This window comes from Lepidochelys kempii, chromosome 7, assembly GCF_965140285.1.
Source record: "Lepidochelys kempii isolate rLepKem1 chromosome 7, rLepKem1.hap1, whole genome shotgun sequence".
NCBI classification, from domain to species: Eukaryota; Metazoa; Chordata; order Testudines; family Cheloniidae; genus Lepidochelys; species Lepidochelys kempii.
In genome coordinates, this window is record NC_136386.1 from 18,007,977 (window position 1) to 18,035,619 (window position 27,643).

Below are 27,643 nucleotides of genomic sequence, written 5' to 3' on the forward strand. Positions count from 1 at the left end.
ATTCTGTGCACTCAGAAGATAAGTGACTGGTTTGGGATCCCTGCTGCACTATGATTAACGAAGATTGAACGTACAAACTTCAATCAGGAACAAATACATTTATCTTTGATGCTACGCGTCATCTGTTTTTCTAGTTAAATAGGTCTATTTTAACTTAGACAGTTCTAAACTGCAAGCAACCCATCTTGCCAGCTGCCGTGGAGTAACAGAGAAATCTCAGTGTCATAAAGCTGTTTATAGAGTTTCATAAATGCAAGTATGGTACAGGAATGATTGAATGAGACACTCAGATACTATGGCAAGGTTGCCAACACTTGGATTTTATTGAGTCTTGTCATATTTGACAGGTTTCAGAGTAGCAGCCGTGTTAGTCTGTATCCGTAAAAAGACAAGGAGTATTTGTGGCACCTTAGAAACTAACAAATTTATTAGAGCATAAGCTTTCATGAGCTACAGCTCACTTCATCAGGCGCATACAGTGGAAAATATAGTGGGGAGATTTTGTTTTACATAAAGCCCCAGCTCCTGGAGACACGCACTTAGGTGCAATTCTCAGCCTTCTTCTTTCTTTCTTTATTTTTTTATGAAAATTTCCGCCCCTGATGGTTGCAAAGAAAAGTCTGGAAACATGACCCAGGTGCCCCCGAAAGGTTAAAAAACCTGAAGGCAAATAAAAAAGCTCAACATTATTTATTTATTTTAATTTCTTTATGTGGGGGGGACTCATGAATTTTGAATGTTTGGGTTTGGCAGGAATGGTGATGGATATGGCACAAATGCTTAGATAAATATTTCACATCAGAAAGGAAAGAACCTCTGCCAGATATTTCCCACATGTGTTTTATTCCTTACAGAGTTTGGGTGTTCAGCCATTTAAAATGTAGTGTCTAGTCTTTCCAATGCTAAGCAAATCACATAATCAGTAATATTTTGCCATTGCTTACATTAGGGCTGTGAGGTAGAGGTGGTCTGAAATTTTTTCCCCACTTAAATTTTAGATGAAAATGAGAAAATGTCCATGTCCATCTACATTTTCCATGGAAATTATCGAGTTTTGGCTGAAAATGGGAGTTGGATTTGTACTTTGCTCTTTGTGTCCCCATTCCCCACTGCGTACCAGGTTCTGCAGCTGGACACCATCTCCCACAGTGCACTATTGCCAGGGATTCCATGTTACACAGGTGTCCCCTTATTGGTAGGGGAGACTATGATGTATTATGGGAGATGTAGTCCTGCTGGGAATGCTAGCATGTAGAAAGAGGACATGAGATGCAAACTATCACTTGCTATGAAACACTATAGCTCCCATTTTTGGCCAAAACCTTTTGGGTTTTGACCAAAATATTTTAGCGAAAAACAAAAATTTCCATGGAAAACAAACACTCTCTGCAAAATATTAGTTTGTCAAAAACCCAATTTTCTGTCAAAAACCAGTTTGATAGGAAAATATTGACCAGTTTACTGTTTCATGTTGCCCCCTTCCCGAGTCCAAAGGCATACCCCACCCCAGTGGTGTCACTAGGAGAAGATCCTGCCAAACCAGACTGGTCTGGGGTGTTGAAGTTTAATTCCAGCCCGTGTTCGAGGGTAGCTCAGAGAGGTACTATAAGCTGGAGTCATTTAGATACTGCTGGGCCTGTTTAGGCTCAAGATCTTAAAAGAAAGGTGCTACTGTCAGTGGAGGGAGATACGAGAGGCTTATGCTGACCAGGGAAAGGAGCTCTGCTGTATGATTTATACTCTCCGGTTTTGTTTTGAGTTTACTGCATGGAAGAAATGTGCAGCTTGAGCCTTTTGCCAAGTTGGTGTCAATTTGGGATAAATCTGAATCCCCTGCAACAATACCCAAAGCAGAGAGAATAATTTGTGTCCAAACCTAACCTTGCAATGAGCTCTCCCTTACATCTTTCCATACTTGTCCTGCTACAAGGGCTATAATCATTTGGCTAAATGTTCGACCCTTGTTTTGACAGTGGTATAATTCCTTGTAAAGACCAGGTGGTGAGGTCATATCATTTATTGGCCCAGCTTCTGTCAGTGAGAGAGACAAGCTTTCAAGTTTACACAGAGCTCTTCTTCAGGTCTGGGACAAAAAGATATGACCTCACCCACCTTGTCCTATAGTATCTTGGGATCAACACAGCTACAACAACACTGCATATTATAATTGCTTGTGTCAGTTAGCTTGCGCTAGTAACTGTACCCAGTTACACAACAACATAGACTACAATGGCTTTGGAGTGCTATCATAGTTACTAATCTGGTGGCCTTTAGTGTTGGCATTTATCCACTCAACACATTTCCTACTCCCCGCCCCTCTTTCTCTGTCTACCCTGACATAGTCTATGACAAAGATCTTGGGTCTGAAAAGGATGGCATTTAACTACACACATGAGTTGGTTTCAAAGACAAATCACTTGTTGTGCTGCTCGAGGGCCTGAGTCTGATGTCACTTACCAAAAGGTGCAGTCAGTCCAGGGACTGGAGTTACTTTGCTATACACCTCGGTCAATGACAACAATGCAGGCAATGACAACAGTAACTATATGATTTGCACCTCAGCAGGAAATAGCCAGCAACCACATTGGCTGCTTGGAGGTAACATCTACTATAAAATATGAAGGCAAGGGAGAAAGGTCTGAATATAACCAATCTGTGAAGTGCTTGAAGAGAGTGTTGCTCTCTTTCCACCACTCATTTAGAACAGCCCCGGGGTGGAGGAGCAGTCATCATCCTCAAGTGAGAAAGCTCAGCTCCAGTGTTTATTTTCTTAATTAAACTGTCTGTTGCATGCTTGGTGCCGTTCAAGACATGGAGGAGTTCATGTTCCCTGCTGTGAAGAGCTCCCTCCTATGTATATAGGCCAGCTACGTAAACAGATGGCCAACAGAAATCTTCTGGGTCTCGCAGTGTAAGGGTCTGTCCTAAATATTAATTTTTTAACAGACCACCCTAGTAAGGAGCCTCCTGAGATCCTTCTGTAATTGACCCTGCTTGTGCTGACAGTGTGATTTGAGCGCAAGTCCTACGGAGCTGAAAGCATGAGATGCTATCAGTTGATCTAGAGGAGTAACTCCTGCAGTTCAAAGCAGACTCGTGGCTATTGTGTAGCTCAGTCACAATGAGGGAGACAAAGACTCACATTCCCCTTGTGTAGGTTACACATGGACATGTGCTAACATCACTACCTATCCCTCTCTGAACCAATCTCATCCCACACTTTCTTGTGAAGATCCTTATCAGGGGATGGAACACACACCTGTTGCTCCTGACCCTGAGAGCTATTGCAGAGTAATAGTGTATTTGGAAAATTACAGATCACATTCCTTCATTTCAAACTCTGTAAGAAAGCTACCTGAAGCTGCTTACATTTCCATCATTTAGAATATGCATTCCACACACAGGAATTTAAAGGATACATTTAGCAAGCTAAATATCTCAATGCAAAGCTATGGAGACCAAAACCAAAAGCTTTGAATTCAAATCTCTGTCATACAATATGTTAGCAATGTTTCAATCTTCATTATCACGATTCATTCATCTCCATAACTATAGAGCGAATGGCGAGGGGTGCACTAGAGAGGTGTTCTGCTGTTTCATTTAAGTACTGTATGACCTGCATGAATCGTTATTGCACTGATAAAGAGACACCCACCACCCTCTGCGATGATGATGGGAATGAAAGATCTTTAGATCTGCTCTCCAGTGAAAGTTGGAAAGGAAGAAGTTGCTCACTTTAAGGAGAATAAATAATTCCAGATCTTCTGTGGTGCCCAATGGTGTGTTTCTTAGCAGAACTTAGGACCTATCTGCGAATCACATGACTGAACAGCAGCACTTTGCTGGGTAGTCCTCTGTATACACTTTATTCTCATTTCCAAAGACATAGAAGGAATAGACTTTTCCTCTCCATTCATATTCCACCTTGGTAAGTGGAATCAGCTCAATGGTTTGTTTCTGGAAAAGACAAAGGAAATATATGGTTATATCTGATAATAATCCAAAGGGCAGAGGTTGGGAGTCAGATCCTGTTGGCCTGGCTTATGTTGAGGTGCACCTTACTCACAAATAGCCCCTTTCACTTCCCGGGTAAAATACTACTCAGCGTGAGCAAGTGGATCACAACCTGGCTTTTATTTGGTTTAAAGAGCCTGATCCTAAGCCCATAGAAGATCTCAGGAACCAGCACTGGTGTAGCCTATCTAAGCCTAGTGTTTCACTCATCTCAGAATTGCTATGGTGATGATGAATTCTTGGAATGGTTTCAGTTTCTTTCCCAAGTGTCCTTTGATGGCAACATTTTTACATCTTTCTTGCACACCAGGATATCTAGAGATAGTGGACTTCATTGTACAGGTTTATATGACTTAAATTATTCCCTCCCCAAGTGGCTGTGAAACAAGCTGTTCAAACTTACTGTCCCCCCGTCTGACTCTCCTTTTATAAAAAAATCTTGGGGACTGACTACATCGTTTACACTGATTTTACATGATGGATCTTCATTGATTTTGATCGATTTACTCCCAGTGAAAGTCAGATCAGAATCATGCAACAGAGATCTGGTAAACGTGACAAGATACAACCTCCCTGGCAGATGGTAAGTTAGTAGCAACTTGGGCTCACATAGGTGCTGCAGAGAGATGCGGTGAAACAGCTGCTGTGCCTCCAGGAACAAGAAGGGAAAGAATGGCTGGCTGAAGGCTGGTCTCTGAATGTGGGGCTGTAGATCTAAGTTAAGATTCCTCAGACTGGGGGAATATTTTGCATGCTGATGTTTTGGGGGAGTTTTCTGTAATTGCAGTGCACAGTTCTCCTTGAGTAAGGGAATTGACTGGCTGACCTTGTGTGATTTTTCTGTGTTGTTTCACCAGTTTACAATTGTATATTACATATGCTGGAGATTAGCAGGCTAATATCCTCCCCCGCCGCCTCCCATGTATTGGGGCAATGAGCTCACACCTGTTTGGTGGATGTTACCTACCTGTCTCAATATACGACTATGGGAGGCAAACTGCATTTGGTGTTGCGCAATGCATGATTCTGAACCCCTATCAATGGTCGGCTCAGGGAAATTCACTAGAGGATACACCTGTGAAAATAAAGACAGAGTTATGAAGGACATATTTATACACCCTCCAAAATGCAGTTTTATCATGTTAAGGATCATTAGTAAAGAACTGTAGTCCCTTGGGTATATTTTAATTTTAGCCCACTGCACGGTCCGCATGTACAGTGCAGACGCCCTCTTAAGCATGAATTTGACTGGCAGCTGGCAAAATGTCAGTGCTTCAAGGGATAAATCAGTTTTAATCTAATTTTAAATACAGATCCGACTGTCCTGCAGCACCTCACATCCCCAGCACAAAGCAGACCTGCAGCTGGCTAAATCAGCACAGGAGGATGATTGCAGGATAGTGAGATTCTCAGATGGCACAAAGCCACCATACTGGCTTCTGCACACCTCCCTGAAGCTGTGGGAGCACCAATAACCACTCTGGAGAACTCCTTTCCCTGTCTTGTGCTGTGACAAAAAATGGGACCGAGATGCAAAGTCCCTCTATGGATGCAAACTTTCCCCAAATTCCTAGTAGTTCAGATCCAGGGTTCTGGTTCAGGCCTGTCTCTTTTATTGCTCATCCACAAGTATTGATAGCTGTCACCAGTGTTTAACTGGACTGTAACATGTTGCCCATGATGATATAGCAATGGCTGCTACTGTGTTGTACTGTCATTGGAAAACTGCTGTGACATTTTTTTACAAATACGCAAACACTCCTATAAAAATTATACATTTATCATAAAATGTATGGCTATTAATTTTACTTCTTTGTCCCTTTAAAATTACTTGGTACTTAGAGAGCTAGTTCATAAACATGGCAGTGTGCTCTGCAGTTTCAGTGGATTCCAGATAAAAGAATTTTAACACAATAGCATCATTATTTACCACTTGATTTTCATCACTAAATATTTCCTTCCCAGTGACTTCCTGCAGGTGATAAATAGGAAACCCAAAATTCTTGTCAACAACATATTCAGCAACGCTGTTCTTCCTGTTGGGAAAAAGGGGGGAGCATGTTGATTTCTATTTCTCTTCCTTAAAAGTTAGGATTGCTATGATTAGCTTTATACAACAAAACCCCATAGTGTTCAACATGTTTTACAAGCCCTGGGACAAAATCACGCCTTGGGAAGTACACAGGATTATGGCGGAAAAGCCACAGCTGGGAGGGGAACCATTAGGGGTAACTTTTGTACTCTGCTCTTATCTCCCCCCAAATCTGTCAAGTTCAAGCCTTTGTAGCTAGAAGGAATTCTGGGGTTGGGCTTTGGTTATGTGGTTCACATGTGTTAGTGCATATGTCTCAGACCTTACCACCCCCTGCAGGTTACTGCTTTCCTTGGCCTGAATAAACTATGTGAGAATAGATTTCCAGGGCCACAGCCAGTCCCAGGTCTACCTTAATTCTGCCCTTGCATTGATTAATGTGTGCCACTGTGCAAGCTACAAACAGTGAGGGCTTCCGTTTGGCCTAAGATATATAGAGATGGCTTCTTCCATGACTGAAATTCAACCACTTTTGGAGTATGAGAGGCACCCTTCAAGTAAGGCACAGCAACATTAAACAGATCAGAATTTAAAGGAAAGATGATGGGTCTGACTCTCATTTACACGAAAGTTCCTTTACACCTTAGTGGCAGTGTCAAGTGAGTGTACATGTAATGCTAGAGCAAGGTAAAGGGATCATAGTGTAAATAAGAATCAGCCCCTTTACAAGAAAATGTTAATGAGGTGAAAAGTAGTTTGCTCAGAATTCTGTCTGAGCATTGAGCTAAGGTGCTCTAGCCTACCATACGAGGGAGTTTTAATGGGCACTAATGCTCGGGACCGTGGTTTTCTATTTGATCCAAAAGTTCCAATAATCTAGTTGAACACTCCAGGTCTCTGAATATTTGTGTGCCAGATGCATTCAGCATGGACGGTGATAATGTCATTTCTCATTCTGCTTAACTAAAATTATATAATCAAGTGATTTCTGAAATTTACAAAATTATACTTCCTAGAGGTGAAAGCTGGATTTCAATGCCACTCTTTCTTTCAAATCTACATGTAAAATATCAATTTCTAAGGATTTCGTTAACACTTCTGTTAAATGTCACTAGGAGCACTGATCTCATGTTTGAATGTTTAAAATGTTGGGCCACGTAACTGGCAGGTGTAAATCAGCATGGTTCCATTGAAGTCAGTACTCCTAACCATGGCACAGCATTTAACAGGAATGACCTCAGCAGATCTACCCTCATTTACACCAGTTGAGGATCTGGCTGAATGTTATGTCTCAGTAACATCAGCATGCTTGAGAATGGCCAACAACTGTATATACTCTCCTGTCTAACAACAAATCCCTGTGTTCATTTGATTTCAACTTACCAAGTGATTGTAAGTTCAGAATGATATAGCAAGAGGCCTTTTCCAGAGCAACGAATGCATTTCTGCCAACCACCTCCATGACAGTTTGAGCAACTGTGGAAGAAATATAACATTTATGCACTCACTTTACACACACAAGCCTGCTTTATGTGAAGCGAAGTCCTGATTCCTCATCCTTTATAGCACTCTCATTTTCACCCAGAAATTGGATAGGTTCAGTCGGCTGTCTAATTTCAATGGGTTCATTAATCAGACAACACCAGTCTGCATGGGTGTGTTCTAATATGGCACCAAGGAGTGGGAAAAACAGTTGTCTGACTTGACTTTTTAAATGGTAAGGCAGGGATCAGCAACCTTTGGCACGCGGCCTGCCAGGGTAAATCCCCTGGTGGGCCAAGCCGGTTTGTTTACCGGCCCCTCCAGGCCAATGGGGGCTGTGGGAAGCAGCTGAGGGATGTGTAGACCTGGATTGGAAGTGATGTCTGGTAAACAAAAACTGTGAAAGAAATACAAATTGCCATCTCATATTTTAGCTTTTTCTTACCGTCTCTTTCCTGAACCTGAGCAAAATAAACAACTCTGATTGGATGTGTCTTGCCAGCCAGTCCCATTACAAGCTGTACATCTTCTCTACATTTAAAAAGGTGAAAAGAAAAGAAAATAATATTTTTTTCTCTGACAAGATTTTGATCTTCTCACTTTTCATTTTGTCAAGTCCACATTCTCAACAACAAAAGTACACACAAGTATCTAGAGTTCAGAACGGGGTAACCTAAGTGAACTTATTTCATCCCATGCCTAGAAGGTGCATTAGAAATGCAGAAATCATGCGGCAAAGGCACCTACGATGAAATTCATCCCTGTGTAAAGAACGCACACAAGGTCCAGGCACCGTGCTATTCCCACTTAAATCCTAGGTTTGAGGGTTTAAATGGAATTAAAGTAATGCATAGGCCTCATGCTGGATTTCTATACAGGAATGAATTTATCCCCTAATGCAGAGTCTTCCAAGTAAGGATTCCATATCCAGCGGAGTATTTAATTGCAGACAACTTAATACTGCTGCTTATGTAGGTGACATCATTCCATTAATATTACTGTTAAAATGAGGTAGGCACATCCTTGGATCTACTCTATAGTCTGTACTAGCTGATATTTTAGAAAGAAACTTTTCATAACGCGTTTTCTGTGCCTGAAGATGGCAGTAGAGTCTGTTCAGTTTCAAATTTTGCAATGCTCACCTGAACATTATTGAGTAGCACCTGCAGATTCCAGAATTAGGACTACAAATTAAAGGCAAGAGATTCCAGCAATACCTGTTCTTCCTTCCTTGTTATTGATAAAGGTCCATGCTCAGGCAGTTATCTAGTCTAGCTGATACTCATAAAAGTAGCCCTTACCACCTGCAGGACCTGTTTTTCTCCTATAATTTGCGTCCTCTGGAGATTCATGTCCTTTATTTACAGGCACCGCATTCGCAGAAGCACTGCCATATTACTCACATTGACTGACCTATGAGAGTGAGCAGTTACGGAGTCACCATTCCTAAGCAGTCCTTTAGCCTCTTTGATGAAACTGCCAGGCAGCTGGCGCTAGATCAGATGTGAACAGCCATCGTATCACAATGAATTCTGGTTACAAATGAACCAGGCCAGAACAAAGTGATGAAAAGCTCAGCATCCTATTATTTGTTCCCTGAGTCATCCAACCAGCTCCTCCGATAAAAACCCTGCATGTTTCTGACAGTGACAATGGTTTAGCTATTGGAGAAGGACAACTCCCTGCCAGCAACGACTGTGACAGCTATATACCACAGAACGGAAGTTCTATTCAATTTTTTTTACAAACTTCTCATCCTAAATTTGTATAGGAGAGCCTGGGAAAACTTTTGAGGGGACTTGTGCTAAAGGATTAATATTGACAACTGTAGTGGCTACAGATGGGCAGCCCTTCTTTTTGTGCTTGGTTAAATACTGAGATGATATTTACAAAGGAAGAACCTCAGTTGAGGATCTCTTTATTAACTGCTACCAAAATCTCAGCATCATTAATGAGCTGGATGATGGGATGGATTGCACCCTCAGCAAGTCTGCGGATGACACTAAGCTGCAGGGAGAGGTAGATACACTGGAGGGTAGAGATAGGGTGCAGAGTGACCTAGAAAAATTGGAGGATTGAGCCAAAAGAAATATGATGAAGTTCAACAAGGACAAGTACAGAGTCCTGCACTTAGGATGGAAGAATCCCATGCACCGCTACCGGCTGGGGACTGACTGGCTTAGCAGCAGTTCTGCGGAACAGGACCTGAGAATTACAGTGGACGAGAAGCTGGATATGAGTCAACAGTGTGCCCTTGTTGCCAAGAAGGCTAACAGCATATTGGGCTACATTAGTAGTTTCATTGCCAGCAGATCGAGGGAAGTGATTATTGCCCTTTATTCGGCACTGCTCAGGGCACGTCTGGAGTATTGCATCCAGTTTTGGGGCCCCCACTACAGAAAGGAGGTGGACAAACTGGAGAGAGTCCAGTGAAGGGCAACAAAAATTATTAGGGGGCTGGGGAACATGATTTATGAGGAGAGGCTCAGGGAACTGGGCTTATTTAGTCTGCAGAAAAGAAGAGTGTGGGGGGATTTGGTAGCAGCCTTCAACTATCTGAAGGGGGGGTTCCAAAGAAGATGGACCTAGGCTGTTCTCAGTGGTGGCAGGTGACAGAACAAGAAGCAATGGTTTCAAGTTGCAGTGGGAGAGGTCTAGGTTGGATATTAGGAAAAACTATTTCACTAGGAGAGTGGTGAAGTACTGGAGTGGGTTGCCTGGAGAGGTGGTGGAATTTCCACCCTTATAGTTTTTAAGGCCTGGCTTGACAAAGCCCTGGCTGGGATGATTTAGTTGGAGTTGGTCCTGTTTTGAGCAGGGGATTGGACTAGATGATCTCCTGAGGTCTCTTCCAATCCTAATCTTCTATGATTCTATGATTCTATCATAGTAGTGTACAGGCATAAGGGTGCCTTCTAATGTCATCTTATTCTCTACTCTGGTCACTCACCAACTGTGATATTGGCATTTCTGTTTCCCCCTTTCATTATATCTGGGCAGACAATACACAGTGAAACTAGTATAAGAAGCCACTCTTAGCAGTTAATCTTCTGTCTTGAAACCTTCCCAAATGTTCTGGGTACAAATCTGCTCCAACTTGATTAGGATGTCATTTCTGTTAAACCTCCCAAGTTTTGTCATTCCCTTCAGTGTTCACTTAAAACAGGTTAGATTAAATCACTCCTTTATTAATGGAAAGCCCTAGGTTCAAAGAAAGGTCAGACTTGTTTGTCAATATAAATTGCAATCAAGTTCTTCTCAAATAACAAAGGGCCATGGTCAACTCCCACTGATAGAAAGATTCCCAGTGACATCAATGATCTTTGGATCAGGCCCGTAACCTTCAATTCTTTAGCTGTCACACAACCATTTACATCTCCTTCCTTACTTTGTCATTTCTCTTTGAGAGCTTTGTCAAAGACTGGGAACAGCTGCCCCCTTTTTGAAAGCTGAAGACATATGTTCCCTCAGTATTTATTAAAGACCTAACTTTATCTGTTCCATCTATTTGGAAGAAAGAATGTGAATTGAATGACCAACAGACACATAGGTGGGACCAGTTCCTACTAGTGACTATTGTTCTCAGATGACTTGATGTAATTTGCTTGTCAAGAGCTCAGAAAGAGAAAAGTTTGGGCCAAGTGGTTTTTATATAGTTTTCCAAGTATTTTCGAAGGGAAGTGTGAGTGTTTTCTTCCTTCCCTGTAGAATTGTAGTGCACAGGAAATGGTGACACATGAAAGAGAACTTGCCATAGTTGCATTATAACATACCTTTCCAGATCCACTACACGAGTGGCACTGATTCTTACCACGTCCTTGGCAATTAGGACAATCCTGAAAGCAAAGCAAATAAGGTATAAGTAACAGAGCAGTGGGTTGAAAGAGAAATACAGCAGCTTGAGGCTTCTGGCATTAGAGCCCATGGGCAATTACTTTTTAACCCCAAAGAGCCATCATTCTCACCTAAACCTCATCCTCTCTCTCTATTACACCTGTAGGTAAGGAGAGCCTTGCTTGAAATCCATTGGCAAAGAAACCTAAAATTACTAGTGCAGACAGGGATTCCATTGTGAAATTAAATGATCATATCACAGGGAGCAGAAAGTATAAAAAGACTGGTTTCATTGTCATCCCTACATTGCAATACATGCTCAGAGGTCTTCTGTCCCCTTCCTAGTGGAAACATCAGGAAGCAGGATATATATTTTCTTACCTAGGTTACTGAGTTCACACACAAAACCAGTTGGGTTGGCTTTTCTGTCTGGTTTTGTTTGTTTTACTCCAGAAATAGTCTCGCTTTGTTTTGTTGGGTGGATACAAATCCTTTTTCATGGCAGCCTGCCCACTTGAAATGCACACTTCAGACTATCTGGAGCAGTAAAATCAACTCCTTGCCAAAAACAAGGGTCAATCCTTTATCTGAAGCTAATACAAATAATATCTCATTATTTAAAGCAGCAAAAACAATACTACCTGCCAGAAACCTGAGTTATCTTTTCTTATCCTAAATCAGGAGAGGAAGAAGCAAAAAATATAATTATACCCCAGAAGAGCTATTGCAATTAGTAAAAATAATTGTGTCAAAATAGGTATATGTGCTAGATATTTAACCAAAACCATAGAACTGAAATATGATGGCACAGTGATTTTAAAATCAGGATGTAATCAAGCCTTCTGAATTTGAGATAACATGTTGCCTTGGGACAAGGATCCTGCTCCATTGAAGCCAATGGGAGTTTTGCCATTGATTTCAATGAGAGTAGTATCAGTCCCTTGAAGAAGAGCAGACTTTGAGTTACATGCTGCTGGATTTAGGATTAGAAATATTTTCTATTAGGGTAGGTACTAAGGCACTGAAGTGGGATTTAAAAAACCTGGTCTCAGTCCTGGCTCTGCCACAGACTTCCTGTGGTATCATAGGCAAATTGCTTAACCTCTTTTTGTGCCTTGGTTGCCCATCTGTACAATAGGATAAAAATATTTTCCTTCTCCCACCCTTTGTCTGTCTTGTCTAGTTAGATTGTCAGGACAGTCGCTTAACATGTGTATGTACAGTACCTAGCACAATAGGGACCTGATTTCAAATGGGGCACTCCTGTCACCCAATTAATGATCCTTTAACAGCTGGAATGTTTGGGGGGGGGTTACCTGTACTGAATACGTGTGCGGCACTGGAATGTGCATTTCACAATCCGTAAACAGAGGAGGTGCATCCACTTCTATTTCCCATGGGGCAGGTGCTGGTGCAACATCAGAAGAGTCCACAAATCCACCTGGAGCAAAAGACTAAAGATCAGTCAGAAAAGACAGTGGTGCATTAGGAAGAACGGGAGGTTAGCATGGAACGGACAAACACAGGCACCTCCTTTCACATGTGCATTTCAGTGCTAGTCGAAGGTGACAGGTTGATGGCAGTGGAGGAAACTGACGGAAGCAGGTTATCCATTTTAGACAGTGGCAGTTCAGATCTTATCCATTACAGCCCCAGCCCATTTCCACAGGGATCCTTCCTAGGGGTGAGAGGTGCCAATTAATACTGACTGGTTCCTCTGATGCCAGCCTCTGTTCACTGGGCTGAGACTCACTAACACATTCAAGAAAAACTACTGAATCCATCATCTGGGAAGGACATTAGGGCTCTGCTAATCTGTGCTACATTCAAGTCCAAAACACACCAGCGTCACTGCACCCCAGAGGGAACCACTCGGGTCTCCGGTGCTCAGAAGGAACATGGAAGCTGTGCCCTCTTTAAACACGTTGCCACTCTTCCCTTCTCCTCCAGTAGCTTGTTCTCCAAGGCTGGAGCGGTGCCTGGCTTCATCCCATTTGGAATCATTTTCCTGCAATTGTCGCTTGCCCTTTTTTCAGGGGGATGGAGGGAAGCTCCTTGGACTTTCCCCTCCTGACCCAGCCCTTTACAGAGGCCAACCTGTTTTAATTAGATGAGAAAATGTCCCCAGAAAGCTTATATTTGTAACCATATAAGGTTGTATAACCTTAGTGTATTCAAATCTCTTCTCTTTCCCTTTGTACACTGCACCCATACCCCTGGTCTCTAAACAGTCCTTTCCCCTCTCCCCCCTTTTCTCTCCAAAGGCAGGAAGATGTTACAATCCATTTTACTCTGAGGTCAAAGTAAACTGGCCTCACTGTGCTTGAGCTAATGGGGAAGTTAATTGTATATCAGGAACTATGACTCCAGTGAGCAACTTCTGTTATGTTAACAAACCTGCATCTGTCAGTGGAAATTGAAGCAAAGGAACATGCTGTTTCCTGAGCTGGACTTTTTTTTTTAAATTATAAAAGACAATTACAGTACACGGTGGGAAAGGTTCTAAACGAATCTATTACCCCAGCTTAAATTTAGCTTGTGTGAATAACCCCAGGGCCTGATTCACAGCCCACTGAAGTCAATGTAAATACTCCCATTCATTTACTGGGCTTTGGATCAGGCCCAGAGCAAACCAACTTAGAAGAACAAAAAATATTAGAGGCCACATAATGGACTGCCAGGAAGTTAGCTTTGACTTAGCTAGCCCCTATGATAACATTCACCTTCCACTTCCAATGTTCCTCACTTTTTCCTCACCTCTTCACCTTCCACTCTCCTCCATCTCTCTTGTAGATTCATAGATACTAAGGTCAGAAGGAACCATTATGATCATCTAGTCCAACCTCCTGCACAACGCAGACCACAGAATCTCACCCACCCATTCCTGCGAAAAACCTCTCACCTATGTCTGAGCTATTGAAGTCCTCAAATCGTGGTTTAAAGACTTCAAGGAGCAGAGAATCCTCCAGCAAGTGATCCATGCCCCATGCTACAGAGGAAGGCGAAAAAACTCCAGGGCCTCTTCCAATCTGCCCTGGAGGAAAATTCCTTCCCGACCCCAAATATGGCGATCAGCTAAACCCTGAGCATATGGGCAAGATTCACCAGCCAGATACCCAGGAAAGAATTTTCTGTAGTAACTCAGATCCCACCCCATCTAATATCTCTTCTTCCACTCTCGTCTTCTCCTACCTCTGTTTCTTCCCCACTTCCTCTCCCTCTTTCTCCTCTCTATACTTTTCCTTTCCTCTCTTCCCGTTCTTCACCTGGCACGTTTATCTGATCTTCCTTCATCTACCTCTTCGCTTCTCTCTCCCTCTCTGTTACAAAACATTACATGAACAGAAATATTTTCCAATGGTTTTTAATTCAGGGAGAGCAGGATGGAGGCGGAAATTGGACTAAAATGCCAGAATGGGATGCCAAACACATCATCACTGAGTTACTGCAGGAGCACTAGTCTAAGCAGATTCGCCTTGTTTCACTGTCCAAAAGCCAAAGAGAAAACAAATGTCACAAAAGGTGATTGGCAAAGAAAGTTTGAACAATAAATTACAATTTTTAAACCTTTTGGTCTCCACCAATTTGGGCTGGATTTAAACTCACCACCTAAACAGGTGAAAGGCTTAGTACTCAATCCGGTTCTCCGTGCCTCTGAAATCAGGCCCTAGGAGACCTCATGTTGGATTCCAAAATTGAGGCATTCAGAATCAGTAGCCATTTCTGAAAATATCACCCCTTATGATTCTGCTAGTCTGTGTAGTTAAGGCGCATGTGGTCATTCGTTAAGTCCGTACGTCCACTGAGATAGTCATCCCCTGCCACAGTGCATTCTACAGTGTTCACTCTGCTAGGTAAGAGCGCTGATTTGCTTACCATTATAAGGCTCGCTGACCGGGAATGTTTCTCTGGTTTCAGTGAAGGTTTGCAGATGATACTGATAAGACCAAACAAAAGTCAACTTTAATATAAAGCTGCTGCTTAGTCTCTGCTAGGAGATGAAGCAATTCTGGGCTTAATCCTGCTCCCATTAAAACCAATGGCACAACCTCTATTGACTTCAAGGAGAGTAGAATTGGTTCCTGCGTTGGAGTAATAAGAGCTGTTCTGATTTCAAGAGCAAGAGCCAGACAGAGCAATAAAATAGTTAAATTACTAAATGATTGCACAGGGGAATAATAGCCAGGGCCGGCTCTAGGTTTTTTGCCGCCCCAAGCTCAGGTGGGGCTGGGGCTCGCAGGCAGCGCTGGAAGCGGAGGGAGTGAAGTCACCTTCTCCCAGCGCCTGCAGGGACTTTCCCCCCTCCCCTGCCCGGCTGCGCAGAGAAGCCCCAATATATGGGGTGGCACAAGGCAGCGCAGCAGCCAGTGCGCACGTGAAGTGGGGCAGCCCCCGCTTCCTGGCAGGACTCGCCCTCTCCTCCCCAGGTAGCAGCTGGGCCCTGGCAGCTCAGCATCCCAGGGCTGGAGCTTCTGCTTCCCACTGCGGCCGGAGGCGTGGCGCCCTCGCCCCATCTAAGTGGCGCAGCTCTGAGAGCGCACCTGCCCCGAAAAGAAAAGGAAGGCCGGAATGCCGCCGCTGGAAATGTGCCACCCCAAGCATGTGCTTGCTTTGCTGGTGCTTAGAGCCGTTCCTGATAATAGCCTGGAGAATGCTGTGTCTGGCTGAGGCATAAGCAGTCTTGATATCACAGAGACATGCTAGCATAAGGGTAGGTGGGAGTGATCAGTGCTACATTGCTAAAAGTCATTGGTGAAACTTGGTGAAGACGCATCTTGGGAGGGTCACTGCACTAGCATAAATCACTTCAGTATTTGTTTTCTTTGCTGCTGCCTAACCACAATACTGAGGGGAACACTCACGTCTTCCAGTCCACAGTGGAGAAATCTATGAGATCGAGAACTTTTCTGACCAACTTTACATTTAGGGAAAAATTCTCTTCTCTGGGATGTACTTTAGATTCTCACACACACACACACACACACACACAGAGTCTCCCTAGAAAGCACCACATTTTGGAGCAAAGAAAAATTTAATGAGCCTATCTTAGCTGAAAATGGCCAATGCAATTTTAGTGTGTATGTATGTGGAGAGGGGGGATTATGAAATGGGACCACTTTCAAATTGGTAACATGACAAAAGCTGAATTTTTGAGATTTCAGATTTCGTTGTGAATATCTTGCCGACCTTCCCGTAACAGCTGTGACGGGTGTCTGTCTGAAACCGTAGATCATTGCAGTTGGTATAGGAATAAGCCTATCAACTAAGCCTGCCATGCAATGCTAAATTTGGTCAGCTCTTTTCAATACTATATGTACTTACTCTGAATGTGTTGAGCGGAGTCAGGTTCTGGACCACCATACGTTTTGCAGGGGCAATCCGATAGCAGCACTTATTGGCTGTGTACTGTACCAAGGCTTCTCTGGCTACATGCTCAGAAATAGAGAGAATGCTGGAAAAGGAAAGAAAAAGAAATGTTTTGGTAAAAACTGGACAACCCACTTTACTTCCTGAGGTATACAGTGAGGAAAAAATGTAAAACCATCAGCCACCATTTTCTTAAGTGGCTAGCAATATGGCATGTTTCACTTTTAGGTGCCTCGCTAAAGACACATTTGAAAAGGGTCTGATTTCTGAGGGTGCTGAGCCCCTCTGAAAAATCAAGTTGCTTTAAAATATCTTGTTGAGCACCCAAAATTTGGGGTGCTCTAACTCACAAGTTACTTATGAGAATTGTGGCCATCACACTAGTTTACAGTTGTTTGTAAAGTCTGGACTAATTTGACAGTAGGCTGACATTTCTGATGGCAAATAAAGGTCAGGAAAGGTCCAGATCAAATCCCTGAATCCAAAAACTCCTGAACATTGGGGTTGTAAAAAATTCAGTTCGGATCAGACTCAGAGCCAAATTCCCAAATGTTCAGAATCAGTGTTTGAATTCAATAGAGCATTGAGATTAGTTCAAGCTGTTACTCTGATGCAAGGCTTGGACCCAAGATTCTGGTTCAGTGTCACCTCTTTTCTCTATGCTCTTTCTCTGGGCTAGGTGGACCTTTGGTTTGACCCAGTATGGCTGTTCTTATGTTCTAATTTTCTTTTCCAAGGTAAGGTGAAAATACATTGTTCTGTTTTAGAAGATGTTTCTCTTCATAATGCTGCTGTTTTAAAGCAATGTGCACAAGGCTGTAGGAAAAGACCAGCAAAGAACAATTCTGTTAGCTGCTAGTCGAAGGTACTTAATGGACTAAGCTCCCATAGACTTCAGTGGGATTAGAATCAGGTCCAAACTTAGATAACAGCAATCAGCATCCAAGCAATATGATAGATGGTATCCAGCATCAACTTATCTAGGTAAGTACATCAATAAAACATGGACATTCTGGCTATGAATTTTACACTGTAATTCCTCCATCTTCCATAGACAATAATGTAAATATGAGTTCAAAAAGGGTTTGCGCTCCTACACTGGAAACAGCATCTAAAAGGCGTCTTACCTCCACTCTGTCTGAAATGGAATGGAATCATTGTGCTCTCCTTCAGGCAGCTGATCAGCTCGGGGAGATAAACCTTTGTTTCCTACAGTGAAATAGCAGCAAGAAGAGTTGCTCGCATCTAGTAACTTGCGGTTGCCACAGTTCAGTTTTCCACTAGTTTAGAAAGATGCAGATGATGAGTTCAGAACTCTGCTTCTTATAATATAGCTTGCTGGCTTTACACTGTCACCTCATCCTCCTGTGTCTTTTATTAGTCTCATTCACCTGTAGTATTGTATCATAACCTAGATTTTTGGCTCTCTTTTTACTGTCTCTCTCTACAGGGCCTAGCACAATAAAGACCTGTTCCTTGATTTCTTTAACACTATCTGCAACAGGTGGTTATTTTAAAGCGACAGACATTACCCTGGACAAACAACCCTAATCTACATGTGGAAGATTGTACCAACCGCAGTCTCCTGAATCTTCCCCTTCATCTTCAGTAGCCGTGTCCATCAGCTCCAAGCGGGGCGTAGAGGGTCCTTCATGGGGCGAGGAATAAGGAGCAGGGGCATCTGCAACATATGAGTTTAAGAGAAGTGAATTCTGGTAGGGATCTAAAAGTACATACAAGTGCAAATGCTTTGCAAGGAAACAGTCATTAACAATACAATAAAAACATCAAGAGAAGACAACATATGAAGTCATTAATGCCAGTTTGAAATAATGATGGGAAACCTTCAGCAGAAGGTTCCAAGAAATGTGCTGTATTGATTAGACCTGGATGGGAAGTGATGTCTTCACAACAATAGTGTGATGTTTTCAGATCAGTATACTGCACGTTCCCAATCAGTTTGTCCTACCACTATGGTACTCATGGGTCATCAAGAATCATGTGTTTCTGCAAAATGATTAGTCCATATTTGAATTAGTTACCACTCCAGAATTGAATCTTTGGCTTGACTAGTCCTCCTTTGGTGCATTAACCATAGATCCCATGAACTAGGATACCCATGTGAACTGCCTAAAAAATGCCACAGAAGTAGATGGCCGTGGTATTGTGATGATGCAGAAAATGTGGGTTAAGGGGCAGTCTCAAAATTCCTGACTTTTAAGTTAATGGAGATCAGCCATATTGCAAAAATAACAGGGTTGGTCATTGAATTATAAGATCTCCCCTTTCTGGACCATATAAAAACATATTATTCAAGCATTCCCTTCTAGTCAGTCTTTGAAGTGTTAGATGGTGGCCACAGGTAAGAATGTGCATTCTGGTGGTAAAGACTCGAGGGTGGGAATCTAAAAGCAGTGAATGTGATCAAGCAAAATGAGGCAAAAGGCAGTGCTGGAACTGTCTTTCTAACTAATCTATCTCTCTAGTAGCCAAGGGAGGAAGGCAATAATCTTTCATAGGAATCCACTCTGGCAGATCTGCCCAGCCAAAAGTGTTTAACAACCCAGAGAGTTTATAAAGTCATTAGCTAAATTAACCTATTTCAGTAGCAAACAAACCTGCTCATTGAATTCATAATAAATTGACTCAAAGAGCAAAGTCAAAGAGAATAAAGAACAATCACTGTTAATTTGTTTCAGAAACATCTCTGCCATGTTTCTGAGTTCAAGATGCAGACATCAAGTTTGTTCTTTGGATTCAGGAAGGTGTGGCAATGAGCAACACCAAATGCCACAGGACTCTTCCTCCTCTAATGGGAACTTTTGTGTTACTGCAGGTCAGAAACGTGGCAATATTGTTCTCATAAATATGCAGGCAGTGTGCTATATATTCAATACTCATACATTTAAAGGAAGCATTCAGTTTGTACAGTATCTGCAGCACATGCCTGGCATATTATTGGTTTTGTTACCCTTTACTATTGGCCAGCTTTAACCCACCTTCAGATATTCCTTCATGTGCACTTATTGTTACTATTAGCCACAATGCTAGAGAAGGAAAGGCCATTTTGTCTTTAAGGAACATGACTGTGAACATCCAGATTTTATTCTTTGCAGCAGGTTTTTTTTCCATGTGCCCTTGGGAAAACCCCTTAACTCCTCCGTGCCTCAGTCTCCTCATTTGTAAAAATGGACAGAATTGTATTTACCTGCCCTCATCCACATTAGTGTAAGATCATCGCAAAATCACCACACCATTTAGCACAGTTTAATAGCCTCTCCTCAAGATAGCTTCCGGACTGGACTAGTAGGAATGCTGCAAGCTAAGGACCTAAGGTGCATCGGCAGGGCTGTGTGGGAGAAGGTCCCAAAGCATCTGCCTTGTAACATGCTGAGAAGATAAAGAGTGGTTACTGGGTAGCACTCAAAATGAACTGGAAAGTATGGACCCCAGTCCAGTTCATTAATGTCAATTATGTCCCGGTGCAGTTTCAGGTGTTGTTTGGAAACCTTGTTGCTCTCTTCTGGTTTGCCTACCGGGCCTCCAACAAGAAGTGATAGCATCACAGCTGTAATCTTGGGCAGGCCTGAATCGCCTGTTGAGACAATTGCCGGTGGTGCTCTGGGAGCCCCCGGCCCCCACTTCAATCTGGGAGCATCTGCAAGAACTGACACGAATGCAAATCCTCTGTGATTCAACACTGTGCATGCTGCCCCAGTGCAGACAGTGCCTAGTACAATGAGTAGGGTGCCTATCCCTGACCAGGAGCCCTGGGCCCTCTCCTAATACAAATAATACTTTGATTCTTTTCTGACTAAGCCCTTGAATAACTGCTTTCCAATGGAGCTTGACAATAACCGCAAATTCAACTGGTAGGGTGAGAAACCAGCCCGAAATGTTCTGGGTCTTTTAGTCTTCATTTTTAAGTATAATAACATTGCTGTTTCACTCCAAAAAAAAAAAACAAAAAAAACAGGCCTGCCTCCGTCTGGTGCTATTAGTCGCTCACTTTCAGAAGCATTAAATTTACTCACAAACTGTAAGTTAACTAAGAGTCCTGTTTGCACTGATTATAGCCCCATGAAACCTTCCTGATGTCAGTGGAGTTGTGCAGTGTGTAATTCAGTGCAGAATTTGGCCCAAAATAAATAACTGAAATAAGAGAATGGAACGCATGAATTTTTGCTTTTCTCACTTACCTAGTGTACTGTATATGTGACAGCTGTCTCTATCTTGCACCCTCTGCTGTATGGTGAAGACTCCTAGCCTATTGTGACTCCAAATGAGTTGAGCCGACTGTGCTAGATAATATAACGAGGTCTGTTGTTTCTTTTGTTAGTATAACTGGATCTGTTGTTGCTGTTGTAAAACTGATTTTCACGTCGTCAAAGAATGGGTAAATATTTGAATATGACTCTACCTTCTTTGAAAGTGCAGCTCATGCATGGTAAAGGACAGGGGGCTTTTTCGAGGGGAACAAGCATAACCATGTGGCGTTTCACAATGTGAGCTGCAATCGTGATGATCAGCATGCCTGACTGCAAAAGAAAAGCACTGACCATCATGTGCTTTATGCGTCTCTCAGAAGAGAGCCTCAAACCTTCCTTCAGGTACACAGCATTTATCATTAAGGGGAGAATCAAAGCCCTAAGAATTTGCAATATATTAGTATCTTCATATACTATGAACTGTTATGCGCTTGGGTTATTCTTTTCTGACATACCAGTATGATGTCATTAAGAATGCTTCCAAAGATACATACAAAAATCAAAGCATGGGCTATTTGAATTGTTAGTTATTGCGTAAGTTATTTGAAGCCCAGTGTTGTTGGTATTGAAGTCAACAAGGTGGGACAATGGTCTTTTCTTTTGTTTCCCTCATTTTTTAGACAAGACAACAAACAAAACTAAGGATTGTGGGTGTTTAGCTCCTGGCCAATCCTGCTTGAAAACGGCCTGCTCAGTAGTTTAGATCTTATCTCAGGTAAACAGCTGCTAATTTACAAATACCATTGTCCATACCTTGTGCAACAGAGGGAGAAAGGAGACATTCACTTCCATAATCCAGATGGCTTTCATTTCTGTTTGGAAGAATGCAAACAAAGAATATAATGAAACGAGCCCTTTGCTAGGAGAAGGGGATGCACAGCAAGGTCATGATTCATTATGACGTAGGATTAGTGGTATTTATTATCCGCTCACCCCTAGAGGAGGCCCCAGCAGAATGAAGGTTGAGACACATTGGCAGTGCAATTTAGGAGAAACTCATTCTGCCATTGCCTATGCTCTGCTGTGCTTGTTGGGTGTGCTACTTTGAGTTGTGAGAATGTGGCAAAGAAAAAAAAAAAAGCCCTGTGAATAGTCCATTGCATTTTTAAACCAATGTGAAAGTATTTGCACCCCTTTTGCAAACACCTTCGTGAATTAGATTTGTGGTTGTCTGGAATGTTCATGGAAACAGAGTTAGGTTTTCTCTTAATATAAAAGTAAACAGAAACCAGCTTCACCTCCTTAAAATGTTTCTTAACTTTGATTACCATTGCAAGTGCTATTTACATTTTTTTCTCCTGCTAGCAATCTCACCACAAAACTGTCACTAATCATTCATCAGAAGCCAGTTCTGTTTTCAAGCCCTTAATCACTGGATTTTCCATACTAACTTAACTGGTTGCACAATACACTGTACAATGAGTGGATGGATGGAACACAGCACTCTCTAGTTTAGGCTTCTCCTATCCCTGGCATGCCCTCAATGCTGTGGGGCAATGGGATAGAATGGCACAGAACTGTCTATACACCGACCTCGCAAGCCAAAGATTCCCCCATTCCGGGGTCATCACCAGTTGCCTGATAAAGCAGTTTTACAGTCTCCTTGCCTTGGAGTCTAGGCCACAAGTGACAGACATCAGGTGACTGCTGATGATCTGTAGTTGGTAAAGATGATTTTGGTGTCTCGGTTCAGTTCTAAGAAGTCAGGTGTCCACATCACATAAAAAAATCATCACAATCAATGTGCCTAGCAGAGAAGACAAGGACTGAGTGGCAATGAAGAATGAACAACTCTCATACACCTAGAGGTGGTCCCTCCAGGCCAGGGCTTAGGGGCACAGTGAGGATGTTTGCAGTGCCAGTGATCAAATTGTATCTGGTCGGAAAATAAATAAATGACTTTAGTGTCATCAGCCTGGAACTTTTTGAAAGAACTACAAATGTGGCTGAGACACAATGTCCAGAGGTGGATCATGAATTTTCCAGCATTTAAGTAATCCAAAGTTTCGGTCTGTCTCTACGTCAGCCAAAAACCTTCAAACTGTATTGAGCTACAGTTCAAAAGGGACAATATACAGAGAAGGGCAGGGTACACTAAGGCAACCTTTACAATACATTAAGCTATTTAGACATCTTGTTTTAATGCATGGTGCCCCTTTCTTCCTTTTGTAGACCACTCTACCACTGATAAGCTGATATTTTTTAATCTTGATTCCCAGAGTGTAGAAACCTTTATCACCAGCCACCTAAGATTTTCCCTTTACTATTTGTATTTAACAATGCAGGTATAATATGATGTATTAAACATATACTTGAGTCTGTGTTGTAAATTTTAAAGAAACTTTGCTAGATGCTTGAAGCAGAACTTACAGACACTTTGTAAACCAAAGTCTATAATGTTGTCATAAGTAGCTCACCCTAGATAATTATTCTTTATTTCATTTCTTAAGCATTTCTCTAACAATCTCCATAAAAAACCTCAACAAGAACACCTAAGGAAATAACATACCATAAAAACAGCATTAAAAAACTACTGATTTGAAAAAGGTCAACATGTCTGAGTTTTTTTTATAGACATTGGATAATTTGCTGATTTGAAAAAGGTCAACTGTCTGAGGTTTTTTATAGACATTGGATAATTTGCTCTTGGTACCTGTTTAGAATCATGCCAGATGTCTGATTCTAAAAAGGAAATCCAAATAAGGTTAAAAATAAAAAGGGGAAGAGTCCAAAATGGGCTGTAAGGGTAATATTATTGCTATAACTAACAGTCCTGGCAGGACAAATTTTTATCTCATTTACACCGGTGTGATCTCTGAGTCACTGCCCAGGAGTCAACGGAGTTAGAGATAACCGTGTGTTGTTAAACGAATGATGTGTTTATCTGAATCTCTGAAAATGTCCTGCAGGAATTTTCCTAGCATTTCTGGTACTTCCTGCTCTCAGCTGGACTAGAAACATTGCAAAAATAGCCTCTCATCACATCCCAGGCAGAAGCATGTAATACAGAGGGGTGCGGAGCTTAAAATAAGGGGGGGAAAGACGTCAACAGAAACCTTATTCCAGTTAGCTGGAAGAGATCTCAGAGAGACAATTTAACCTGTTCTGAAAACAGACCGACATCCCCGCCCCCCTCCCAGCATACATCATTGTCAAGGGAAACACTTGCAATGTTAGCCCAGATTATCAACTGGTGTAAATCAGCATAGGTTTCAGTGGAGATACTTATTTGCACCAAGTGAGGATCTGGCCCATTGTGCTTCAAAGGATAAATGTACGCCTCCTGTTATTATTAGTATTGGCAGTTGCACATCTAAATTAATCTCCCAAGCACAGCACTGTTCAAGAGATGGAAGGGGCATAGGGATAGCCCTACTTTAAGAAGTGTTGTCCAATTCCAAGCTGCATTTTGAAAAAATAATTGAGAGTCTTCAAATCATGCTTAAGCATCCTTCTGGAGGAAAAATACTGTGTTATTCTATAATAAATACTCTAAACACCGTAGTAACATTATTACATGCAGTTTTTAGGTGTGTAACTGTACTGCAATCTTTACCTGTGAATTACATTGTTTTGGTGAGTTTCATATAGGACTACATTTTCAAACCAGGGCAGATTGCTACAACGATAAAATGTGGGATTTTAAAGATATATCCACTGCAACCACATCTGAAAATATGGCCATTCACCTTCGTTGAATATACTGAATTGCCCCTAGTCTTGGGAAAGCGTCTATCGTGCCTCACTCAGGAAGGATTGTATTTATCCTGGGCAGCAAAAACTAGGAGTTTTTGATGGAAACAAACTATAACTGACTCAAATACATATCATGGGATGAAGACATCTTTACACAACATACAAAAGGCAACACTGAGAATACTAACTGGCATTCACTGGAACTTTCCAGAGTCGGATGAAAAACTCCCTCTGACTTAGCAACAGCATAAACTGAAAGGAAACTGTTTCATTTTATAAACATTACAGTTAACATTTAAAAACCAACTGAGACGTTTCTACAAATTCTCCCCACATTTTTATTTTTGTTTGGATTAAAAAAAAACCCCGCAGTTTCATAGCTCTCTTAATCTGCAGCCTCCCTCTCTCTGCATTACTGTATTAAAACCGCATGCAGTGGCTGTACAATTCCATGATTATTCCAACGGCAGAATGTTTGTGCCTCTCCTTCACAAAAATACATTCTTATTTCTTAAGCTCACCCGATCTGCAGCTCTTGCTCCATTGTTGTTGAAAGACACTGACTGCTGTTTGCTCAAGAAATGACACTTCCTGTGCTGGTGTTTAGCTCCCAAAAGGCCTCACAGTTGAAGGAAGTTGCAGTGTCTGTACTAAATCTGAAAGTACAGGATCACATACATTCCTGTAGGGTTTCAACACGCCATCCCCCTACTTTTAATCAGCCAGGGCCAGCTATTTAAAAAGTTGATCTCTAAGGGCTTGATCCTGTGCCCAATGTAAAGACTCCCACTGACTTCAACAGGGCAGGAAAAGGGCCTAGATCTCTTGGTCACTGACTGCTTCAGCCCACTGGGCTTGTCTAGATTAGAATAAAAATGTGTATTTCTAAAACTGTAGTCCAGACAAGCCCTATCTTCCTTTTTCCTATCTGGGCCCCTGAATTTGTTACCTTGGAAACGCCTAGCTCTGGCCTGTATGGGGTATATTGGAGGGTCTGGACATTAACCCTGCTTTAGCGCAGCTGCTCTGCAACAGAAAAGAACCGCTACAGATTTATGTGGAGACAGCTTCTCTACTAACCCCATACGCAGGAAAAGGCTTACTCCACATCCCTTAGCGACCATCTGGATGCTGTTACAGTATGGTGTCCCTGGGGCAAGGCCCTCTACGTATGAAGTGTTTCATATTGCATACTTACTGTGATACTGCCCTGGGGTACCCTAGGTTGCAAGGCCCTTAACCTCTGACGACACAAGCGCTACATGCCAAGCCTCTGCAGACCTTGCTCTCTCTGTACAGGTTAGTGATAGGAGCTCTCTAACCCCTGAGTCCTCCAAGCGTCCCTTTGGAGTGTCCAGTCCCTGTTCCACTGAACACTCTCAGAACTCGCTGAGGTGCTGCTCCCAATGCTTGTAAGATTCAGCTCGGAATCACCACTCCACATAACACGCAGCGGCCAGATATGTTCATAGTGAAAACAAGAATAAAGTTTATTATCAAAGGACAGAGATTCAAATAATAGGAAGTAAGAATATTGGAAACAAATGGTTACATATCCAACAAAATCAAAATACACTTTCTAGACCCTAAACTTAAATCACCAAACAAGCTTGTCTCTCTCACCAACAGAAGTTGGTCCAATAAAAGATATTAACTCACCCACCTTGCCTCATAGAATTATAGAATATCAGGGTTGGAAGGGAACTCAGGAGGTCCTCTCTAATATCCTGGGACCAACACAGATACAACTACACTGATAAGATAGTTCCCTGTCTCATACAAGAGAGCTTAAAAAGTCCTTTTCCCCAGCATTTTCAGCCCAGTTGGCTGAGATCCCCCTTTCATAAAATCAAACCTACTGGCAGCTTGTCCTCACAGACTGAAGGATGCCTGAGGGTTCATCTTACCTACATAGACCAGACCAGACCTTTCATGATCATCTGAAAATAGGGTTCCAGTCTCCCTCTGTTGTTCACCTCTTCCTGTTAATCTCCTTCTAAAGCTTCCACAAGCTCTTCATTAGCATTTGTCTCAGTGTGCTAATAGACTTCTGTTGTGAGATTCACTGTGGTCCACCTCACACCTTCTGTCTGGAGAAGTTTGTTGCAAGGCATGCTAACTTTATGTAACCTGCCTTTAACTGCAAGGCCTAGAGAACGTAATTTTCAGCATATACACATAACTCCTCACACGTTTTCCATACGTACATCTCATAATGACTATGAGGACCAGTGTGACACAGGCTTTCAGCATGGACGTTATCTAATCAGGGGATCCCTGTACCCATATGTACCCCTAAGCCATCTGCCAGTTGGCATGCTTGGGTCACACATATATTTAAGTCATTACATGCATTTTATTAACACTTTGGCATAACAGTTCAGACTCTAAAATGGTAAACTCCCTGCGGTGGGATTATTTGCTTGGCAAAATTGTTAGTAAGCAGCCTATTGCATACCCCACCTGATGGAAAGATTTCAAGACTGAGTCCCAGATTCTGATCTCATTTATACAGGAAAAAGAAAAGGAGTACTTGTGGCACCTTAGCGACTAACCAATTTATTTGAGCATAAGCTTTCGTGAGCTACAGCTCACTTCATCGGATGCATACTGTGGAAACTGCAGAAGACATATACACACAGAGACCATGAAACAATACCTTCTCCCACCCCACTCTCCTGCTGGTAATAGTTTATCTAAAGTGATCACTCTCCTTACAATGTGTATGATAATCAAGTTGGGCCATTTCCAGCACAAATCCAGGTTTTCTCACCCTCCGCCCCCCCCCCCCCCCACACACACACACACAAACTCACTCTACTGCTCGTAATAGCCCATCCAAAGCGACCACTCTCTTTACAATGTGTATGATAATCAAGGTGGGCCATTTCCAGCACAAATTCAGGTTTTCTCACCCCCCCCCTTTTTTCCAAAAACCACACACACAAAT

General features: G+C 42.3%; 1 protein-coding gene across 3 annotated transcripts; it reads right to left on the reverse strand.

Moving 5' to 3' along the window:
• Nucleotides 1-312: 312 nt before the first annotated feature.
• Nucleotides 313-27,246, reverse strand: LOC140914110 (protein SSUH2 homolog). 3 transcript variants are annotated; one of them, XR_012159771.1, is made up of 15 exons: nt 25,892-27,246; nt 25,215-25,349; nt 21,751-21,809; nt 18,306-18,410; nt 17,857-17,938; nt 16,685-16,814; nt 15,239-15,299; nt 12,679-12,803; nt 11,302-11,364; nt 7,974-8,059; nt 7,430-7,522; nt 5,945-6,050; nt 4,982-5,089; nt 3,736-3,957; nt 313-660 (listed from the first exon to the last, which is right to left on the reverse strand). XR_012159771.1 is itself a non-coding variant. In XM_073351204.1 (14 exons), exons 2-14 carry the CDS (start codon nt 25,235-25,237, stop codon nt 3,817-3,819), a joined length of 1,182 nt encoding a protein of 393 aa, XP_073207305.1. In that variant the 5' UTR covers nt 25,238-25,349; nt 25,892-27,246; the 3' UTR covers nt 313-3,816. The 3 variants fall into 3 exon arrangements, 2 of the variants coding, with proteins under 2 accessions (XP_073207305.1, XP_073207306.1); XM_073351204.1 differs by having other exon boundaries at nt 313-3,957; XM_073351205.1 differs by lacking the exon at nt 25,892-27,246 and having other exon boundaries at nt 313-3,957; nt 25,215-25,527.
• Between the last annotated feature and the right edge of the window lie 397 nt (nt 27,247-27,643).

Excerpts from the sequence above, each read along its gene's own strand:
- LOC140914110 (XM_073351204.1), bottom strand. The coding sequence starts at position 25,237 with ATGGAGCAAGAGCTGCAGATCGG. Across the intron at positions 18,411-21,750 it reads TTCTCCCTCTGTTGCACAAG|ATGCCCCTGCTCCTTATTCC; the intron begins GTATGGACAATG and ends CATATGTTGCAG. Across the intron at positions 5,090-5,944 it reads TTAGTGATGAAAATCAAGTG|GTGTATCCTCTAGTGAATTT; the intron begins GTAAATAATGAT and ends TTATTTTCACAG.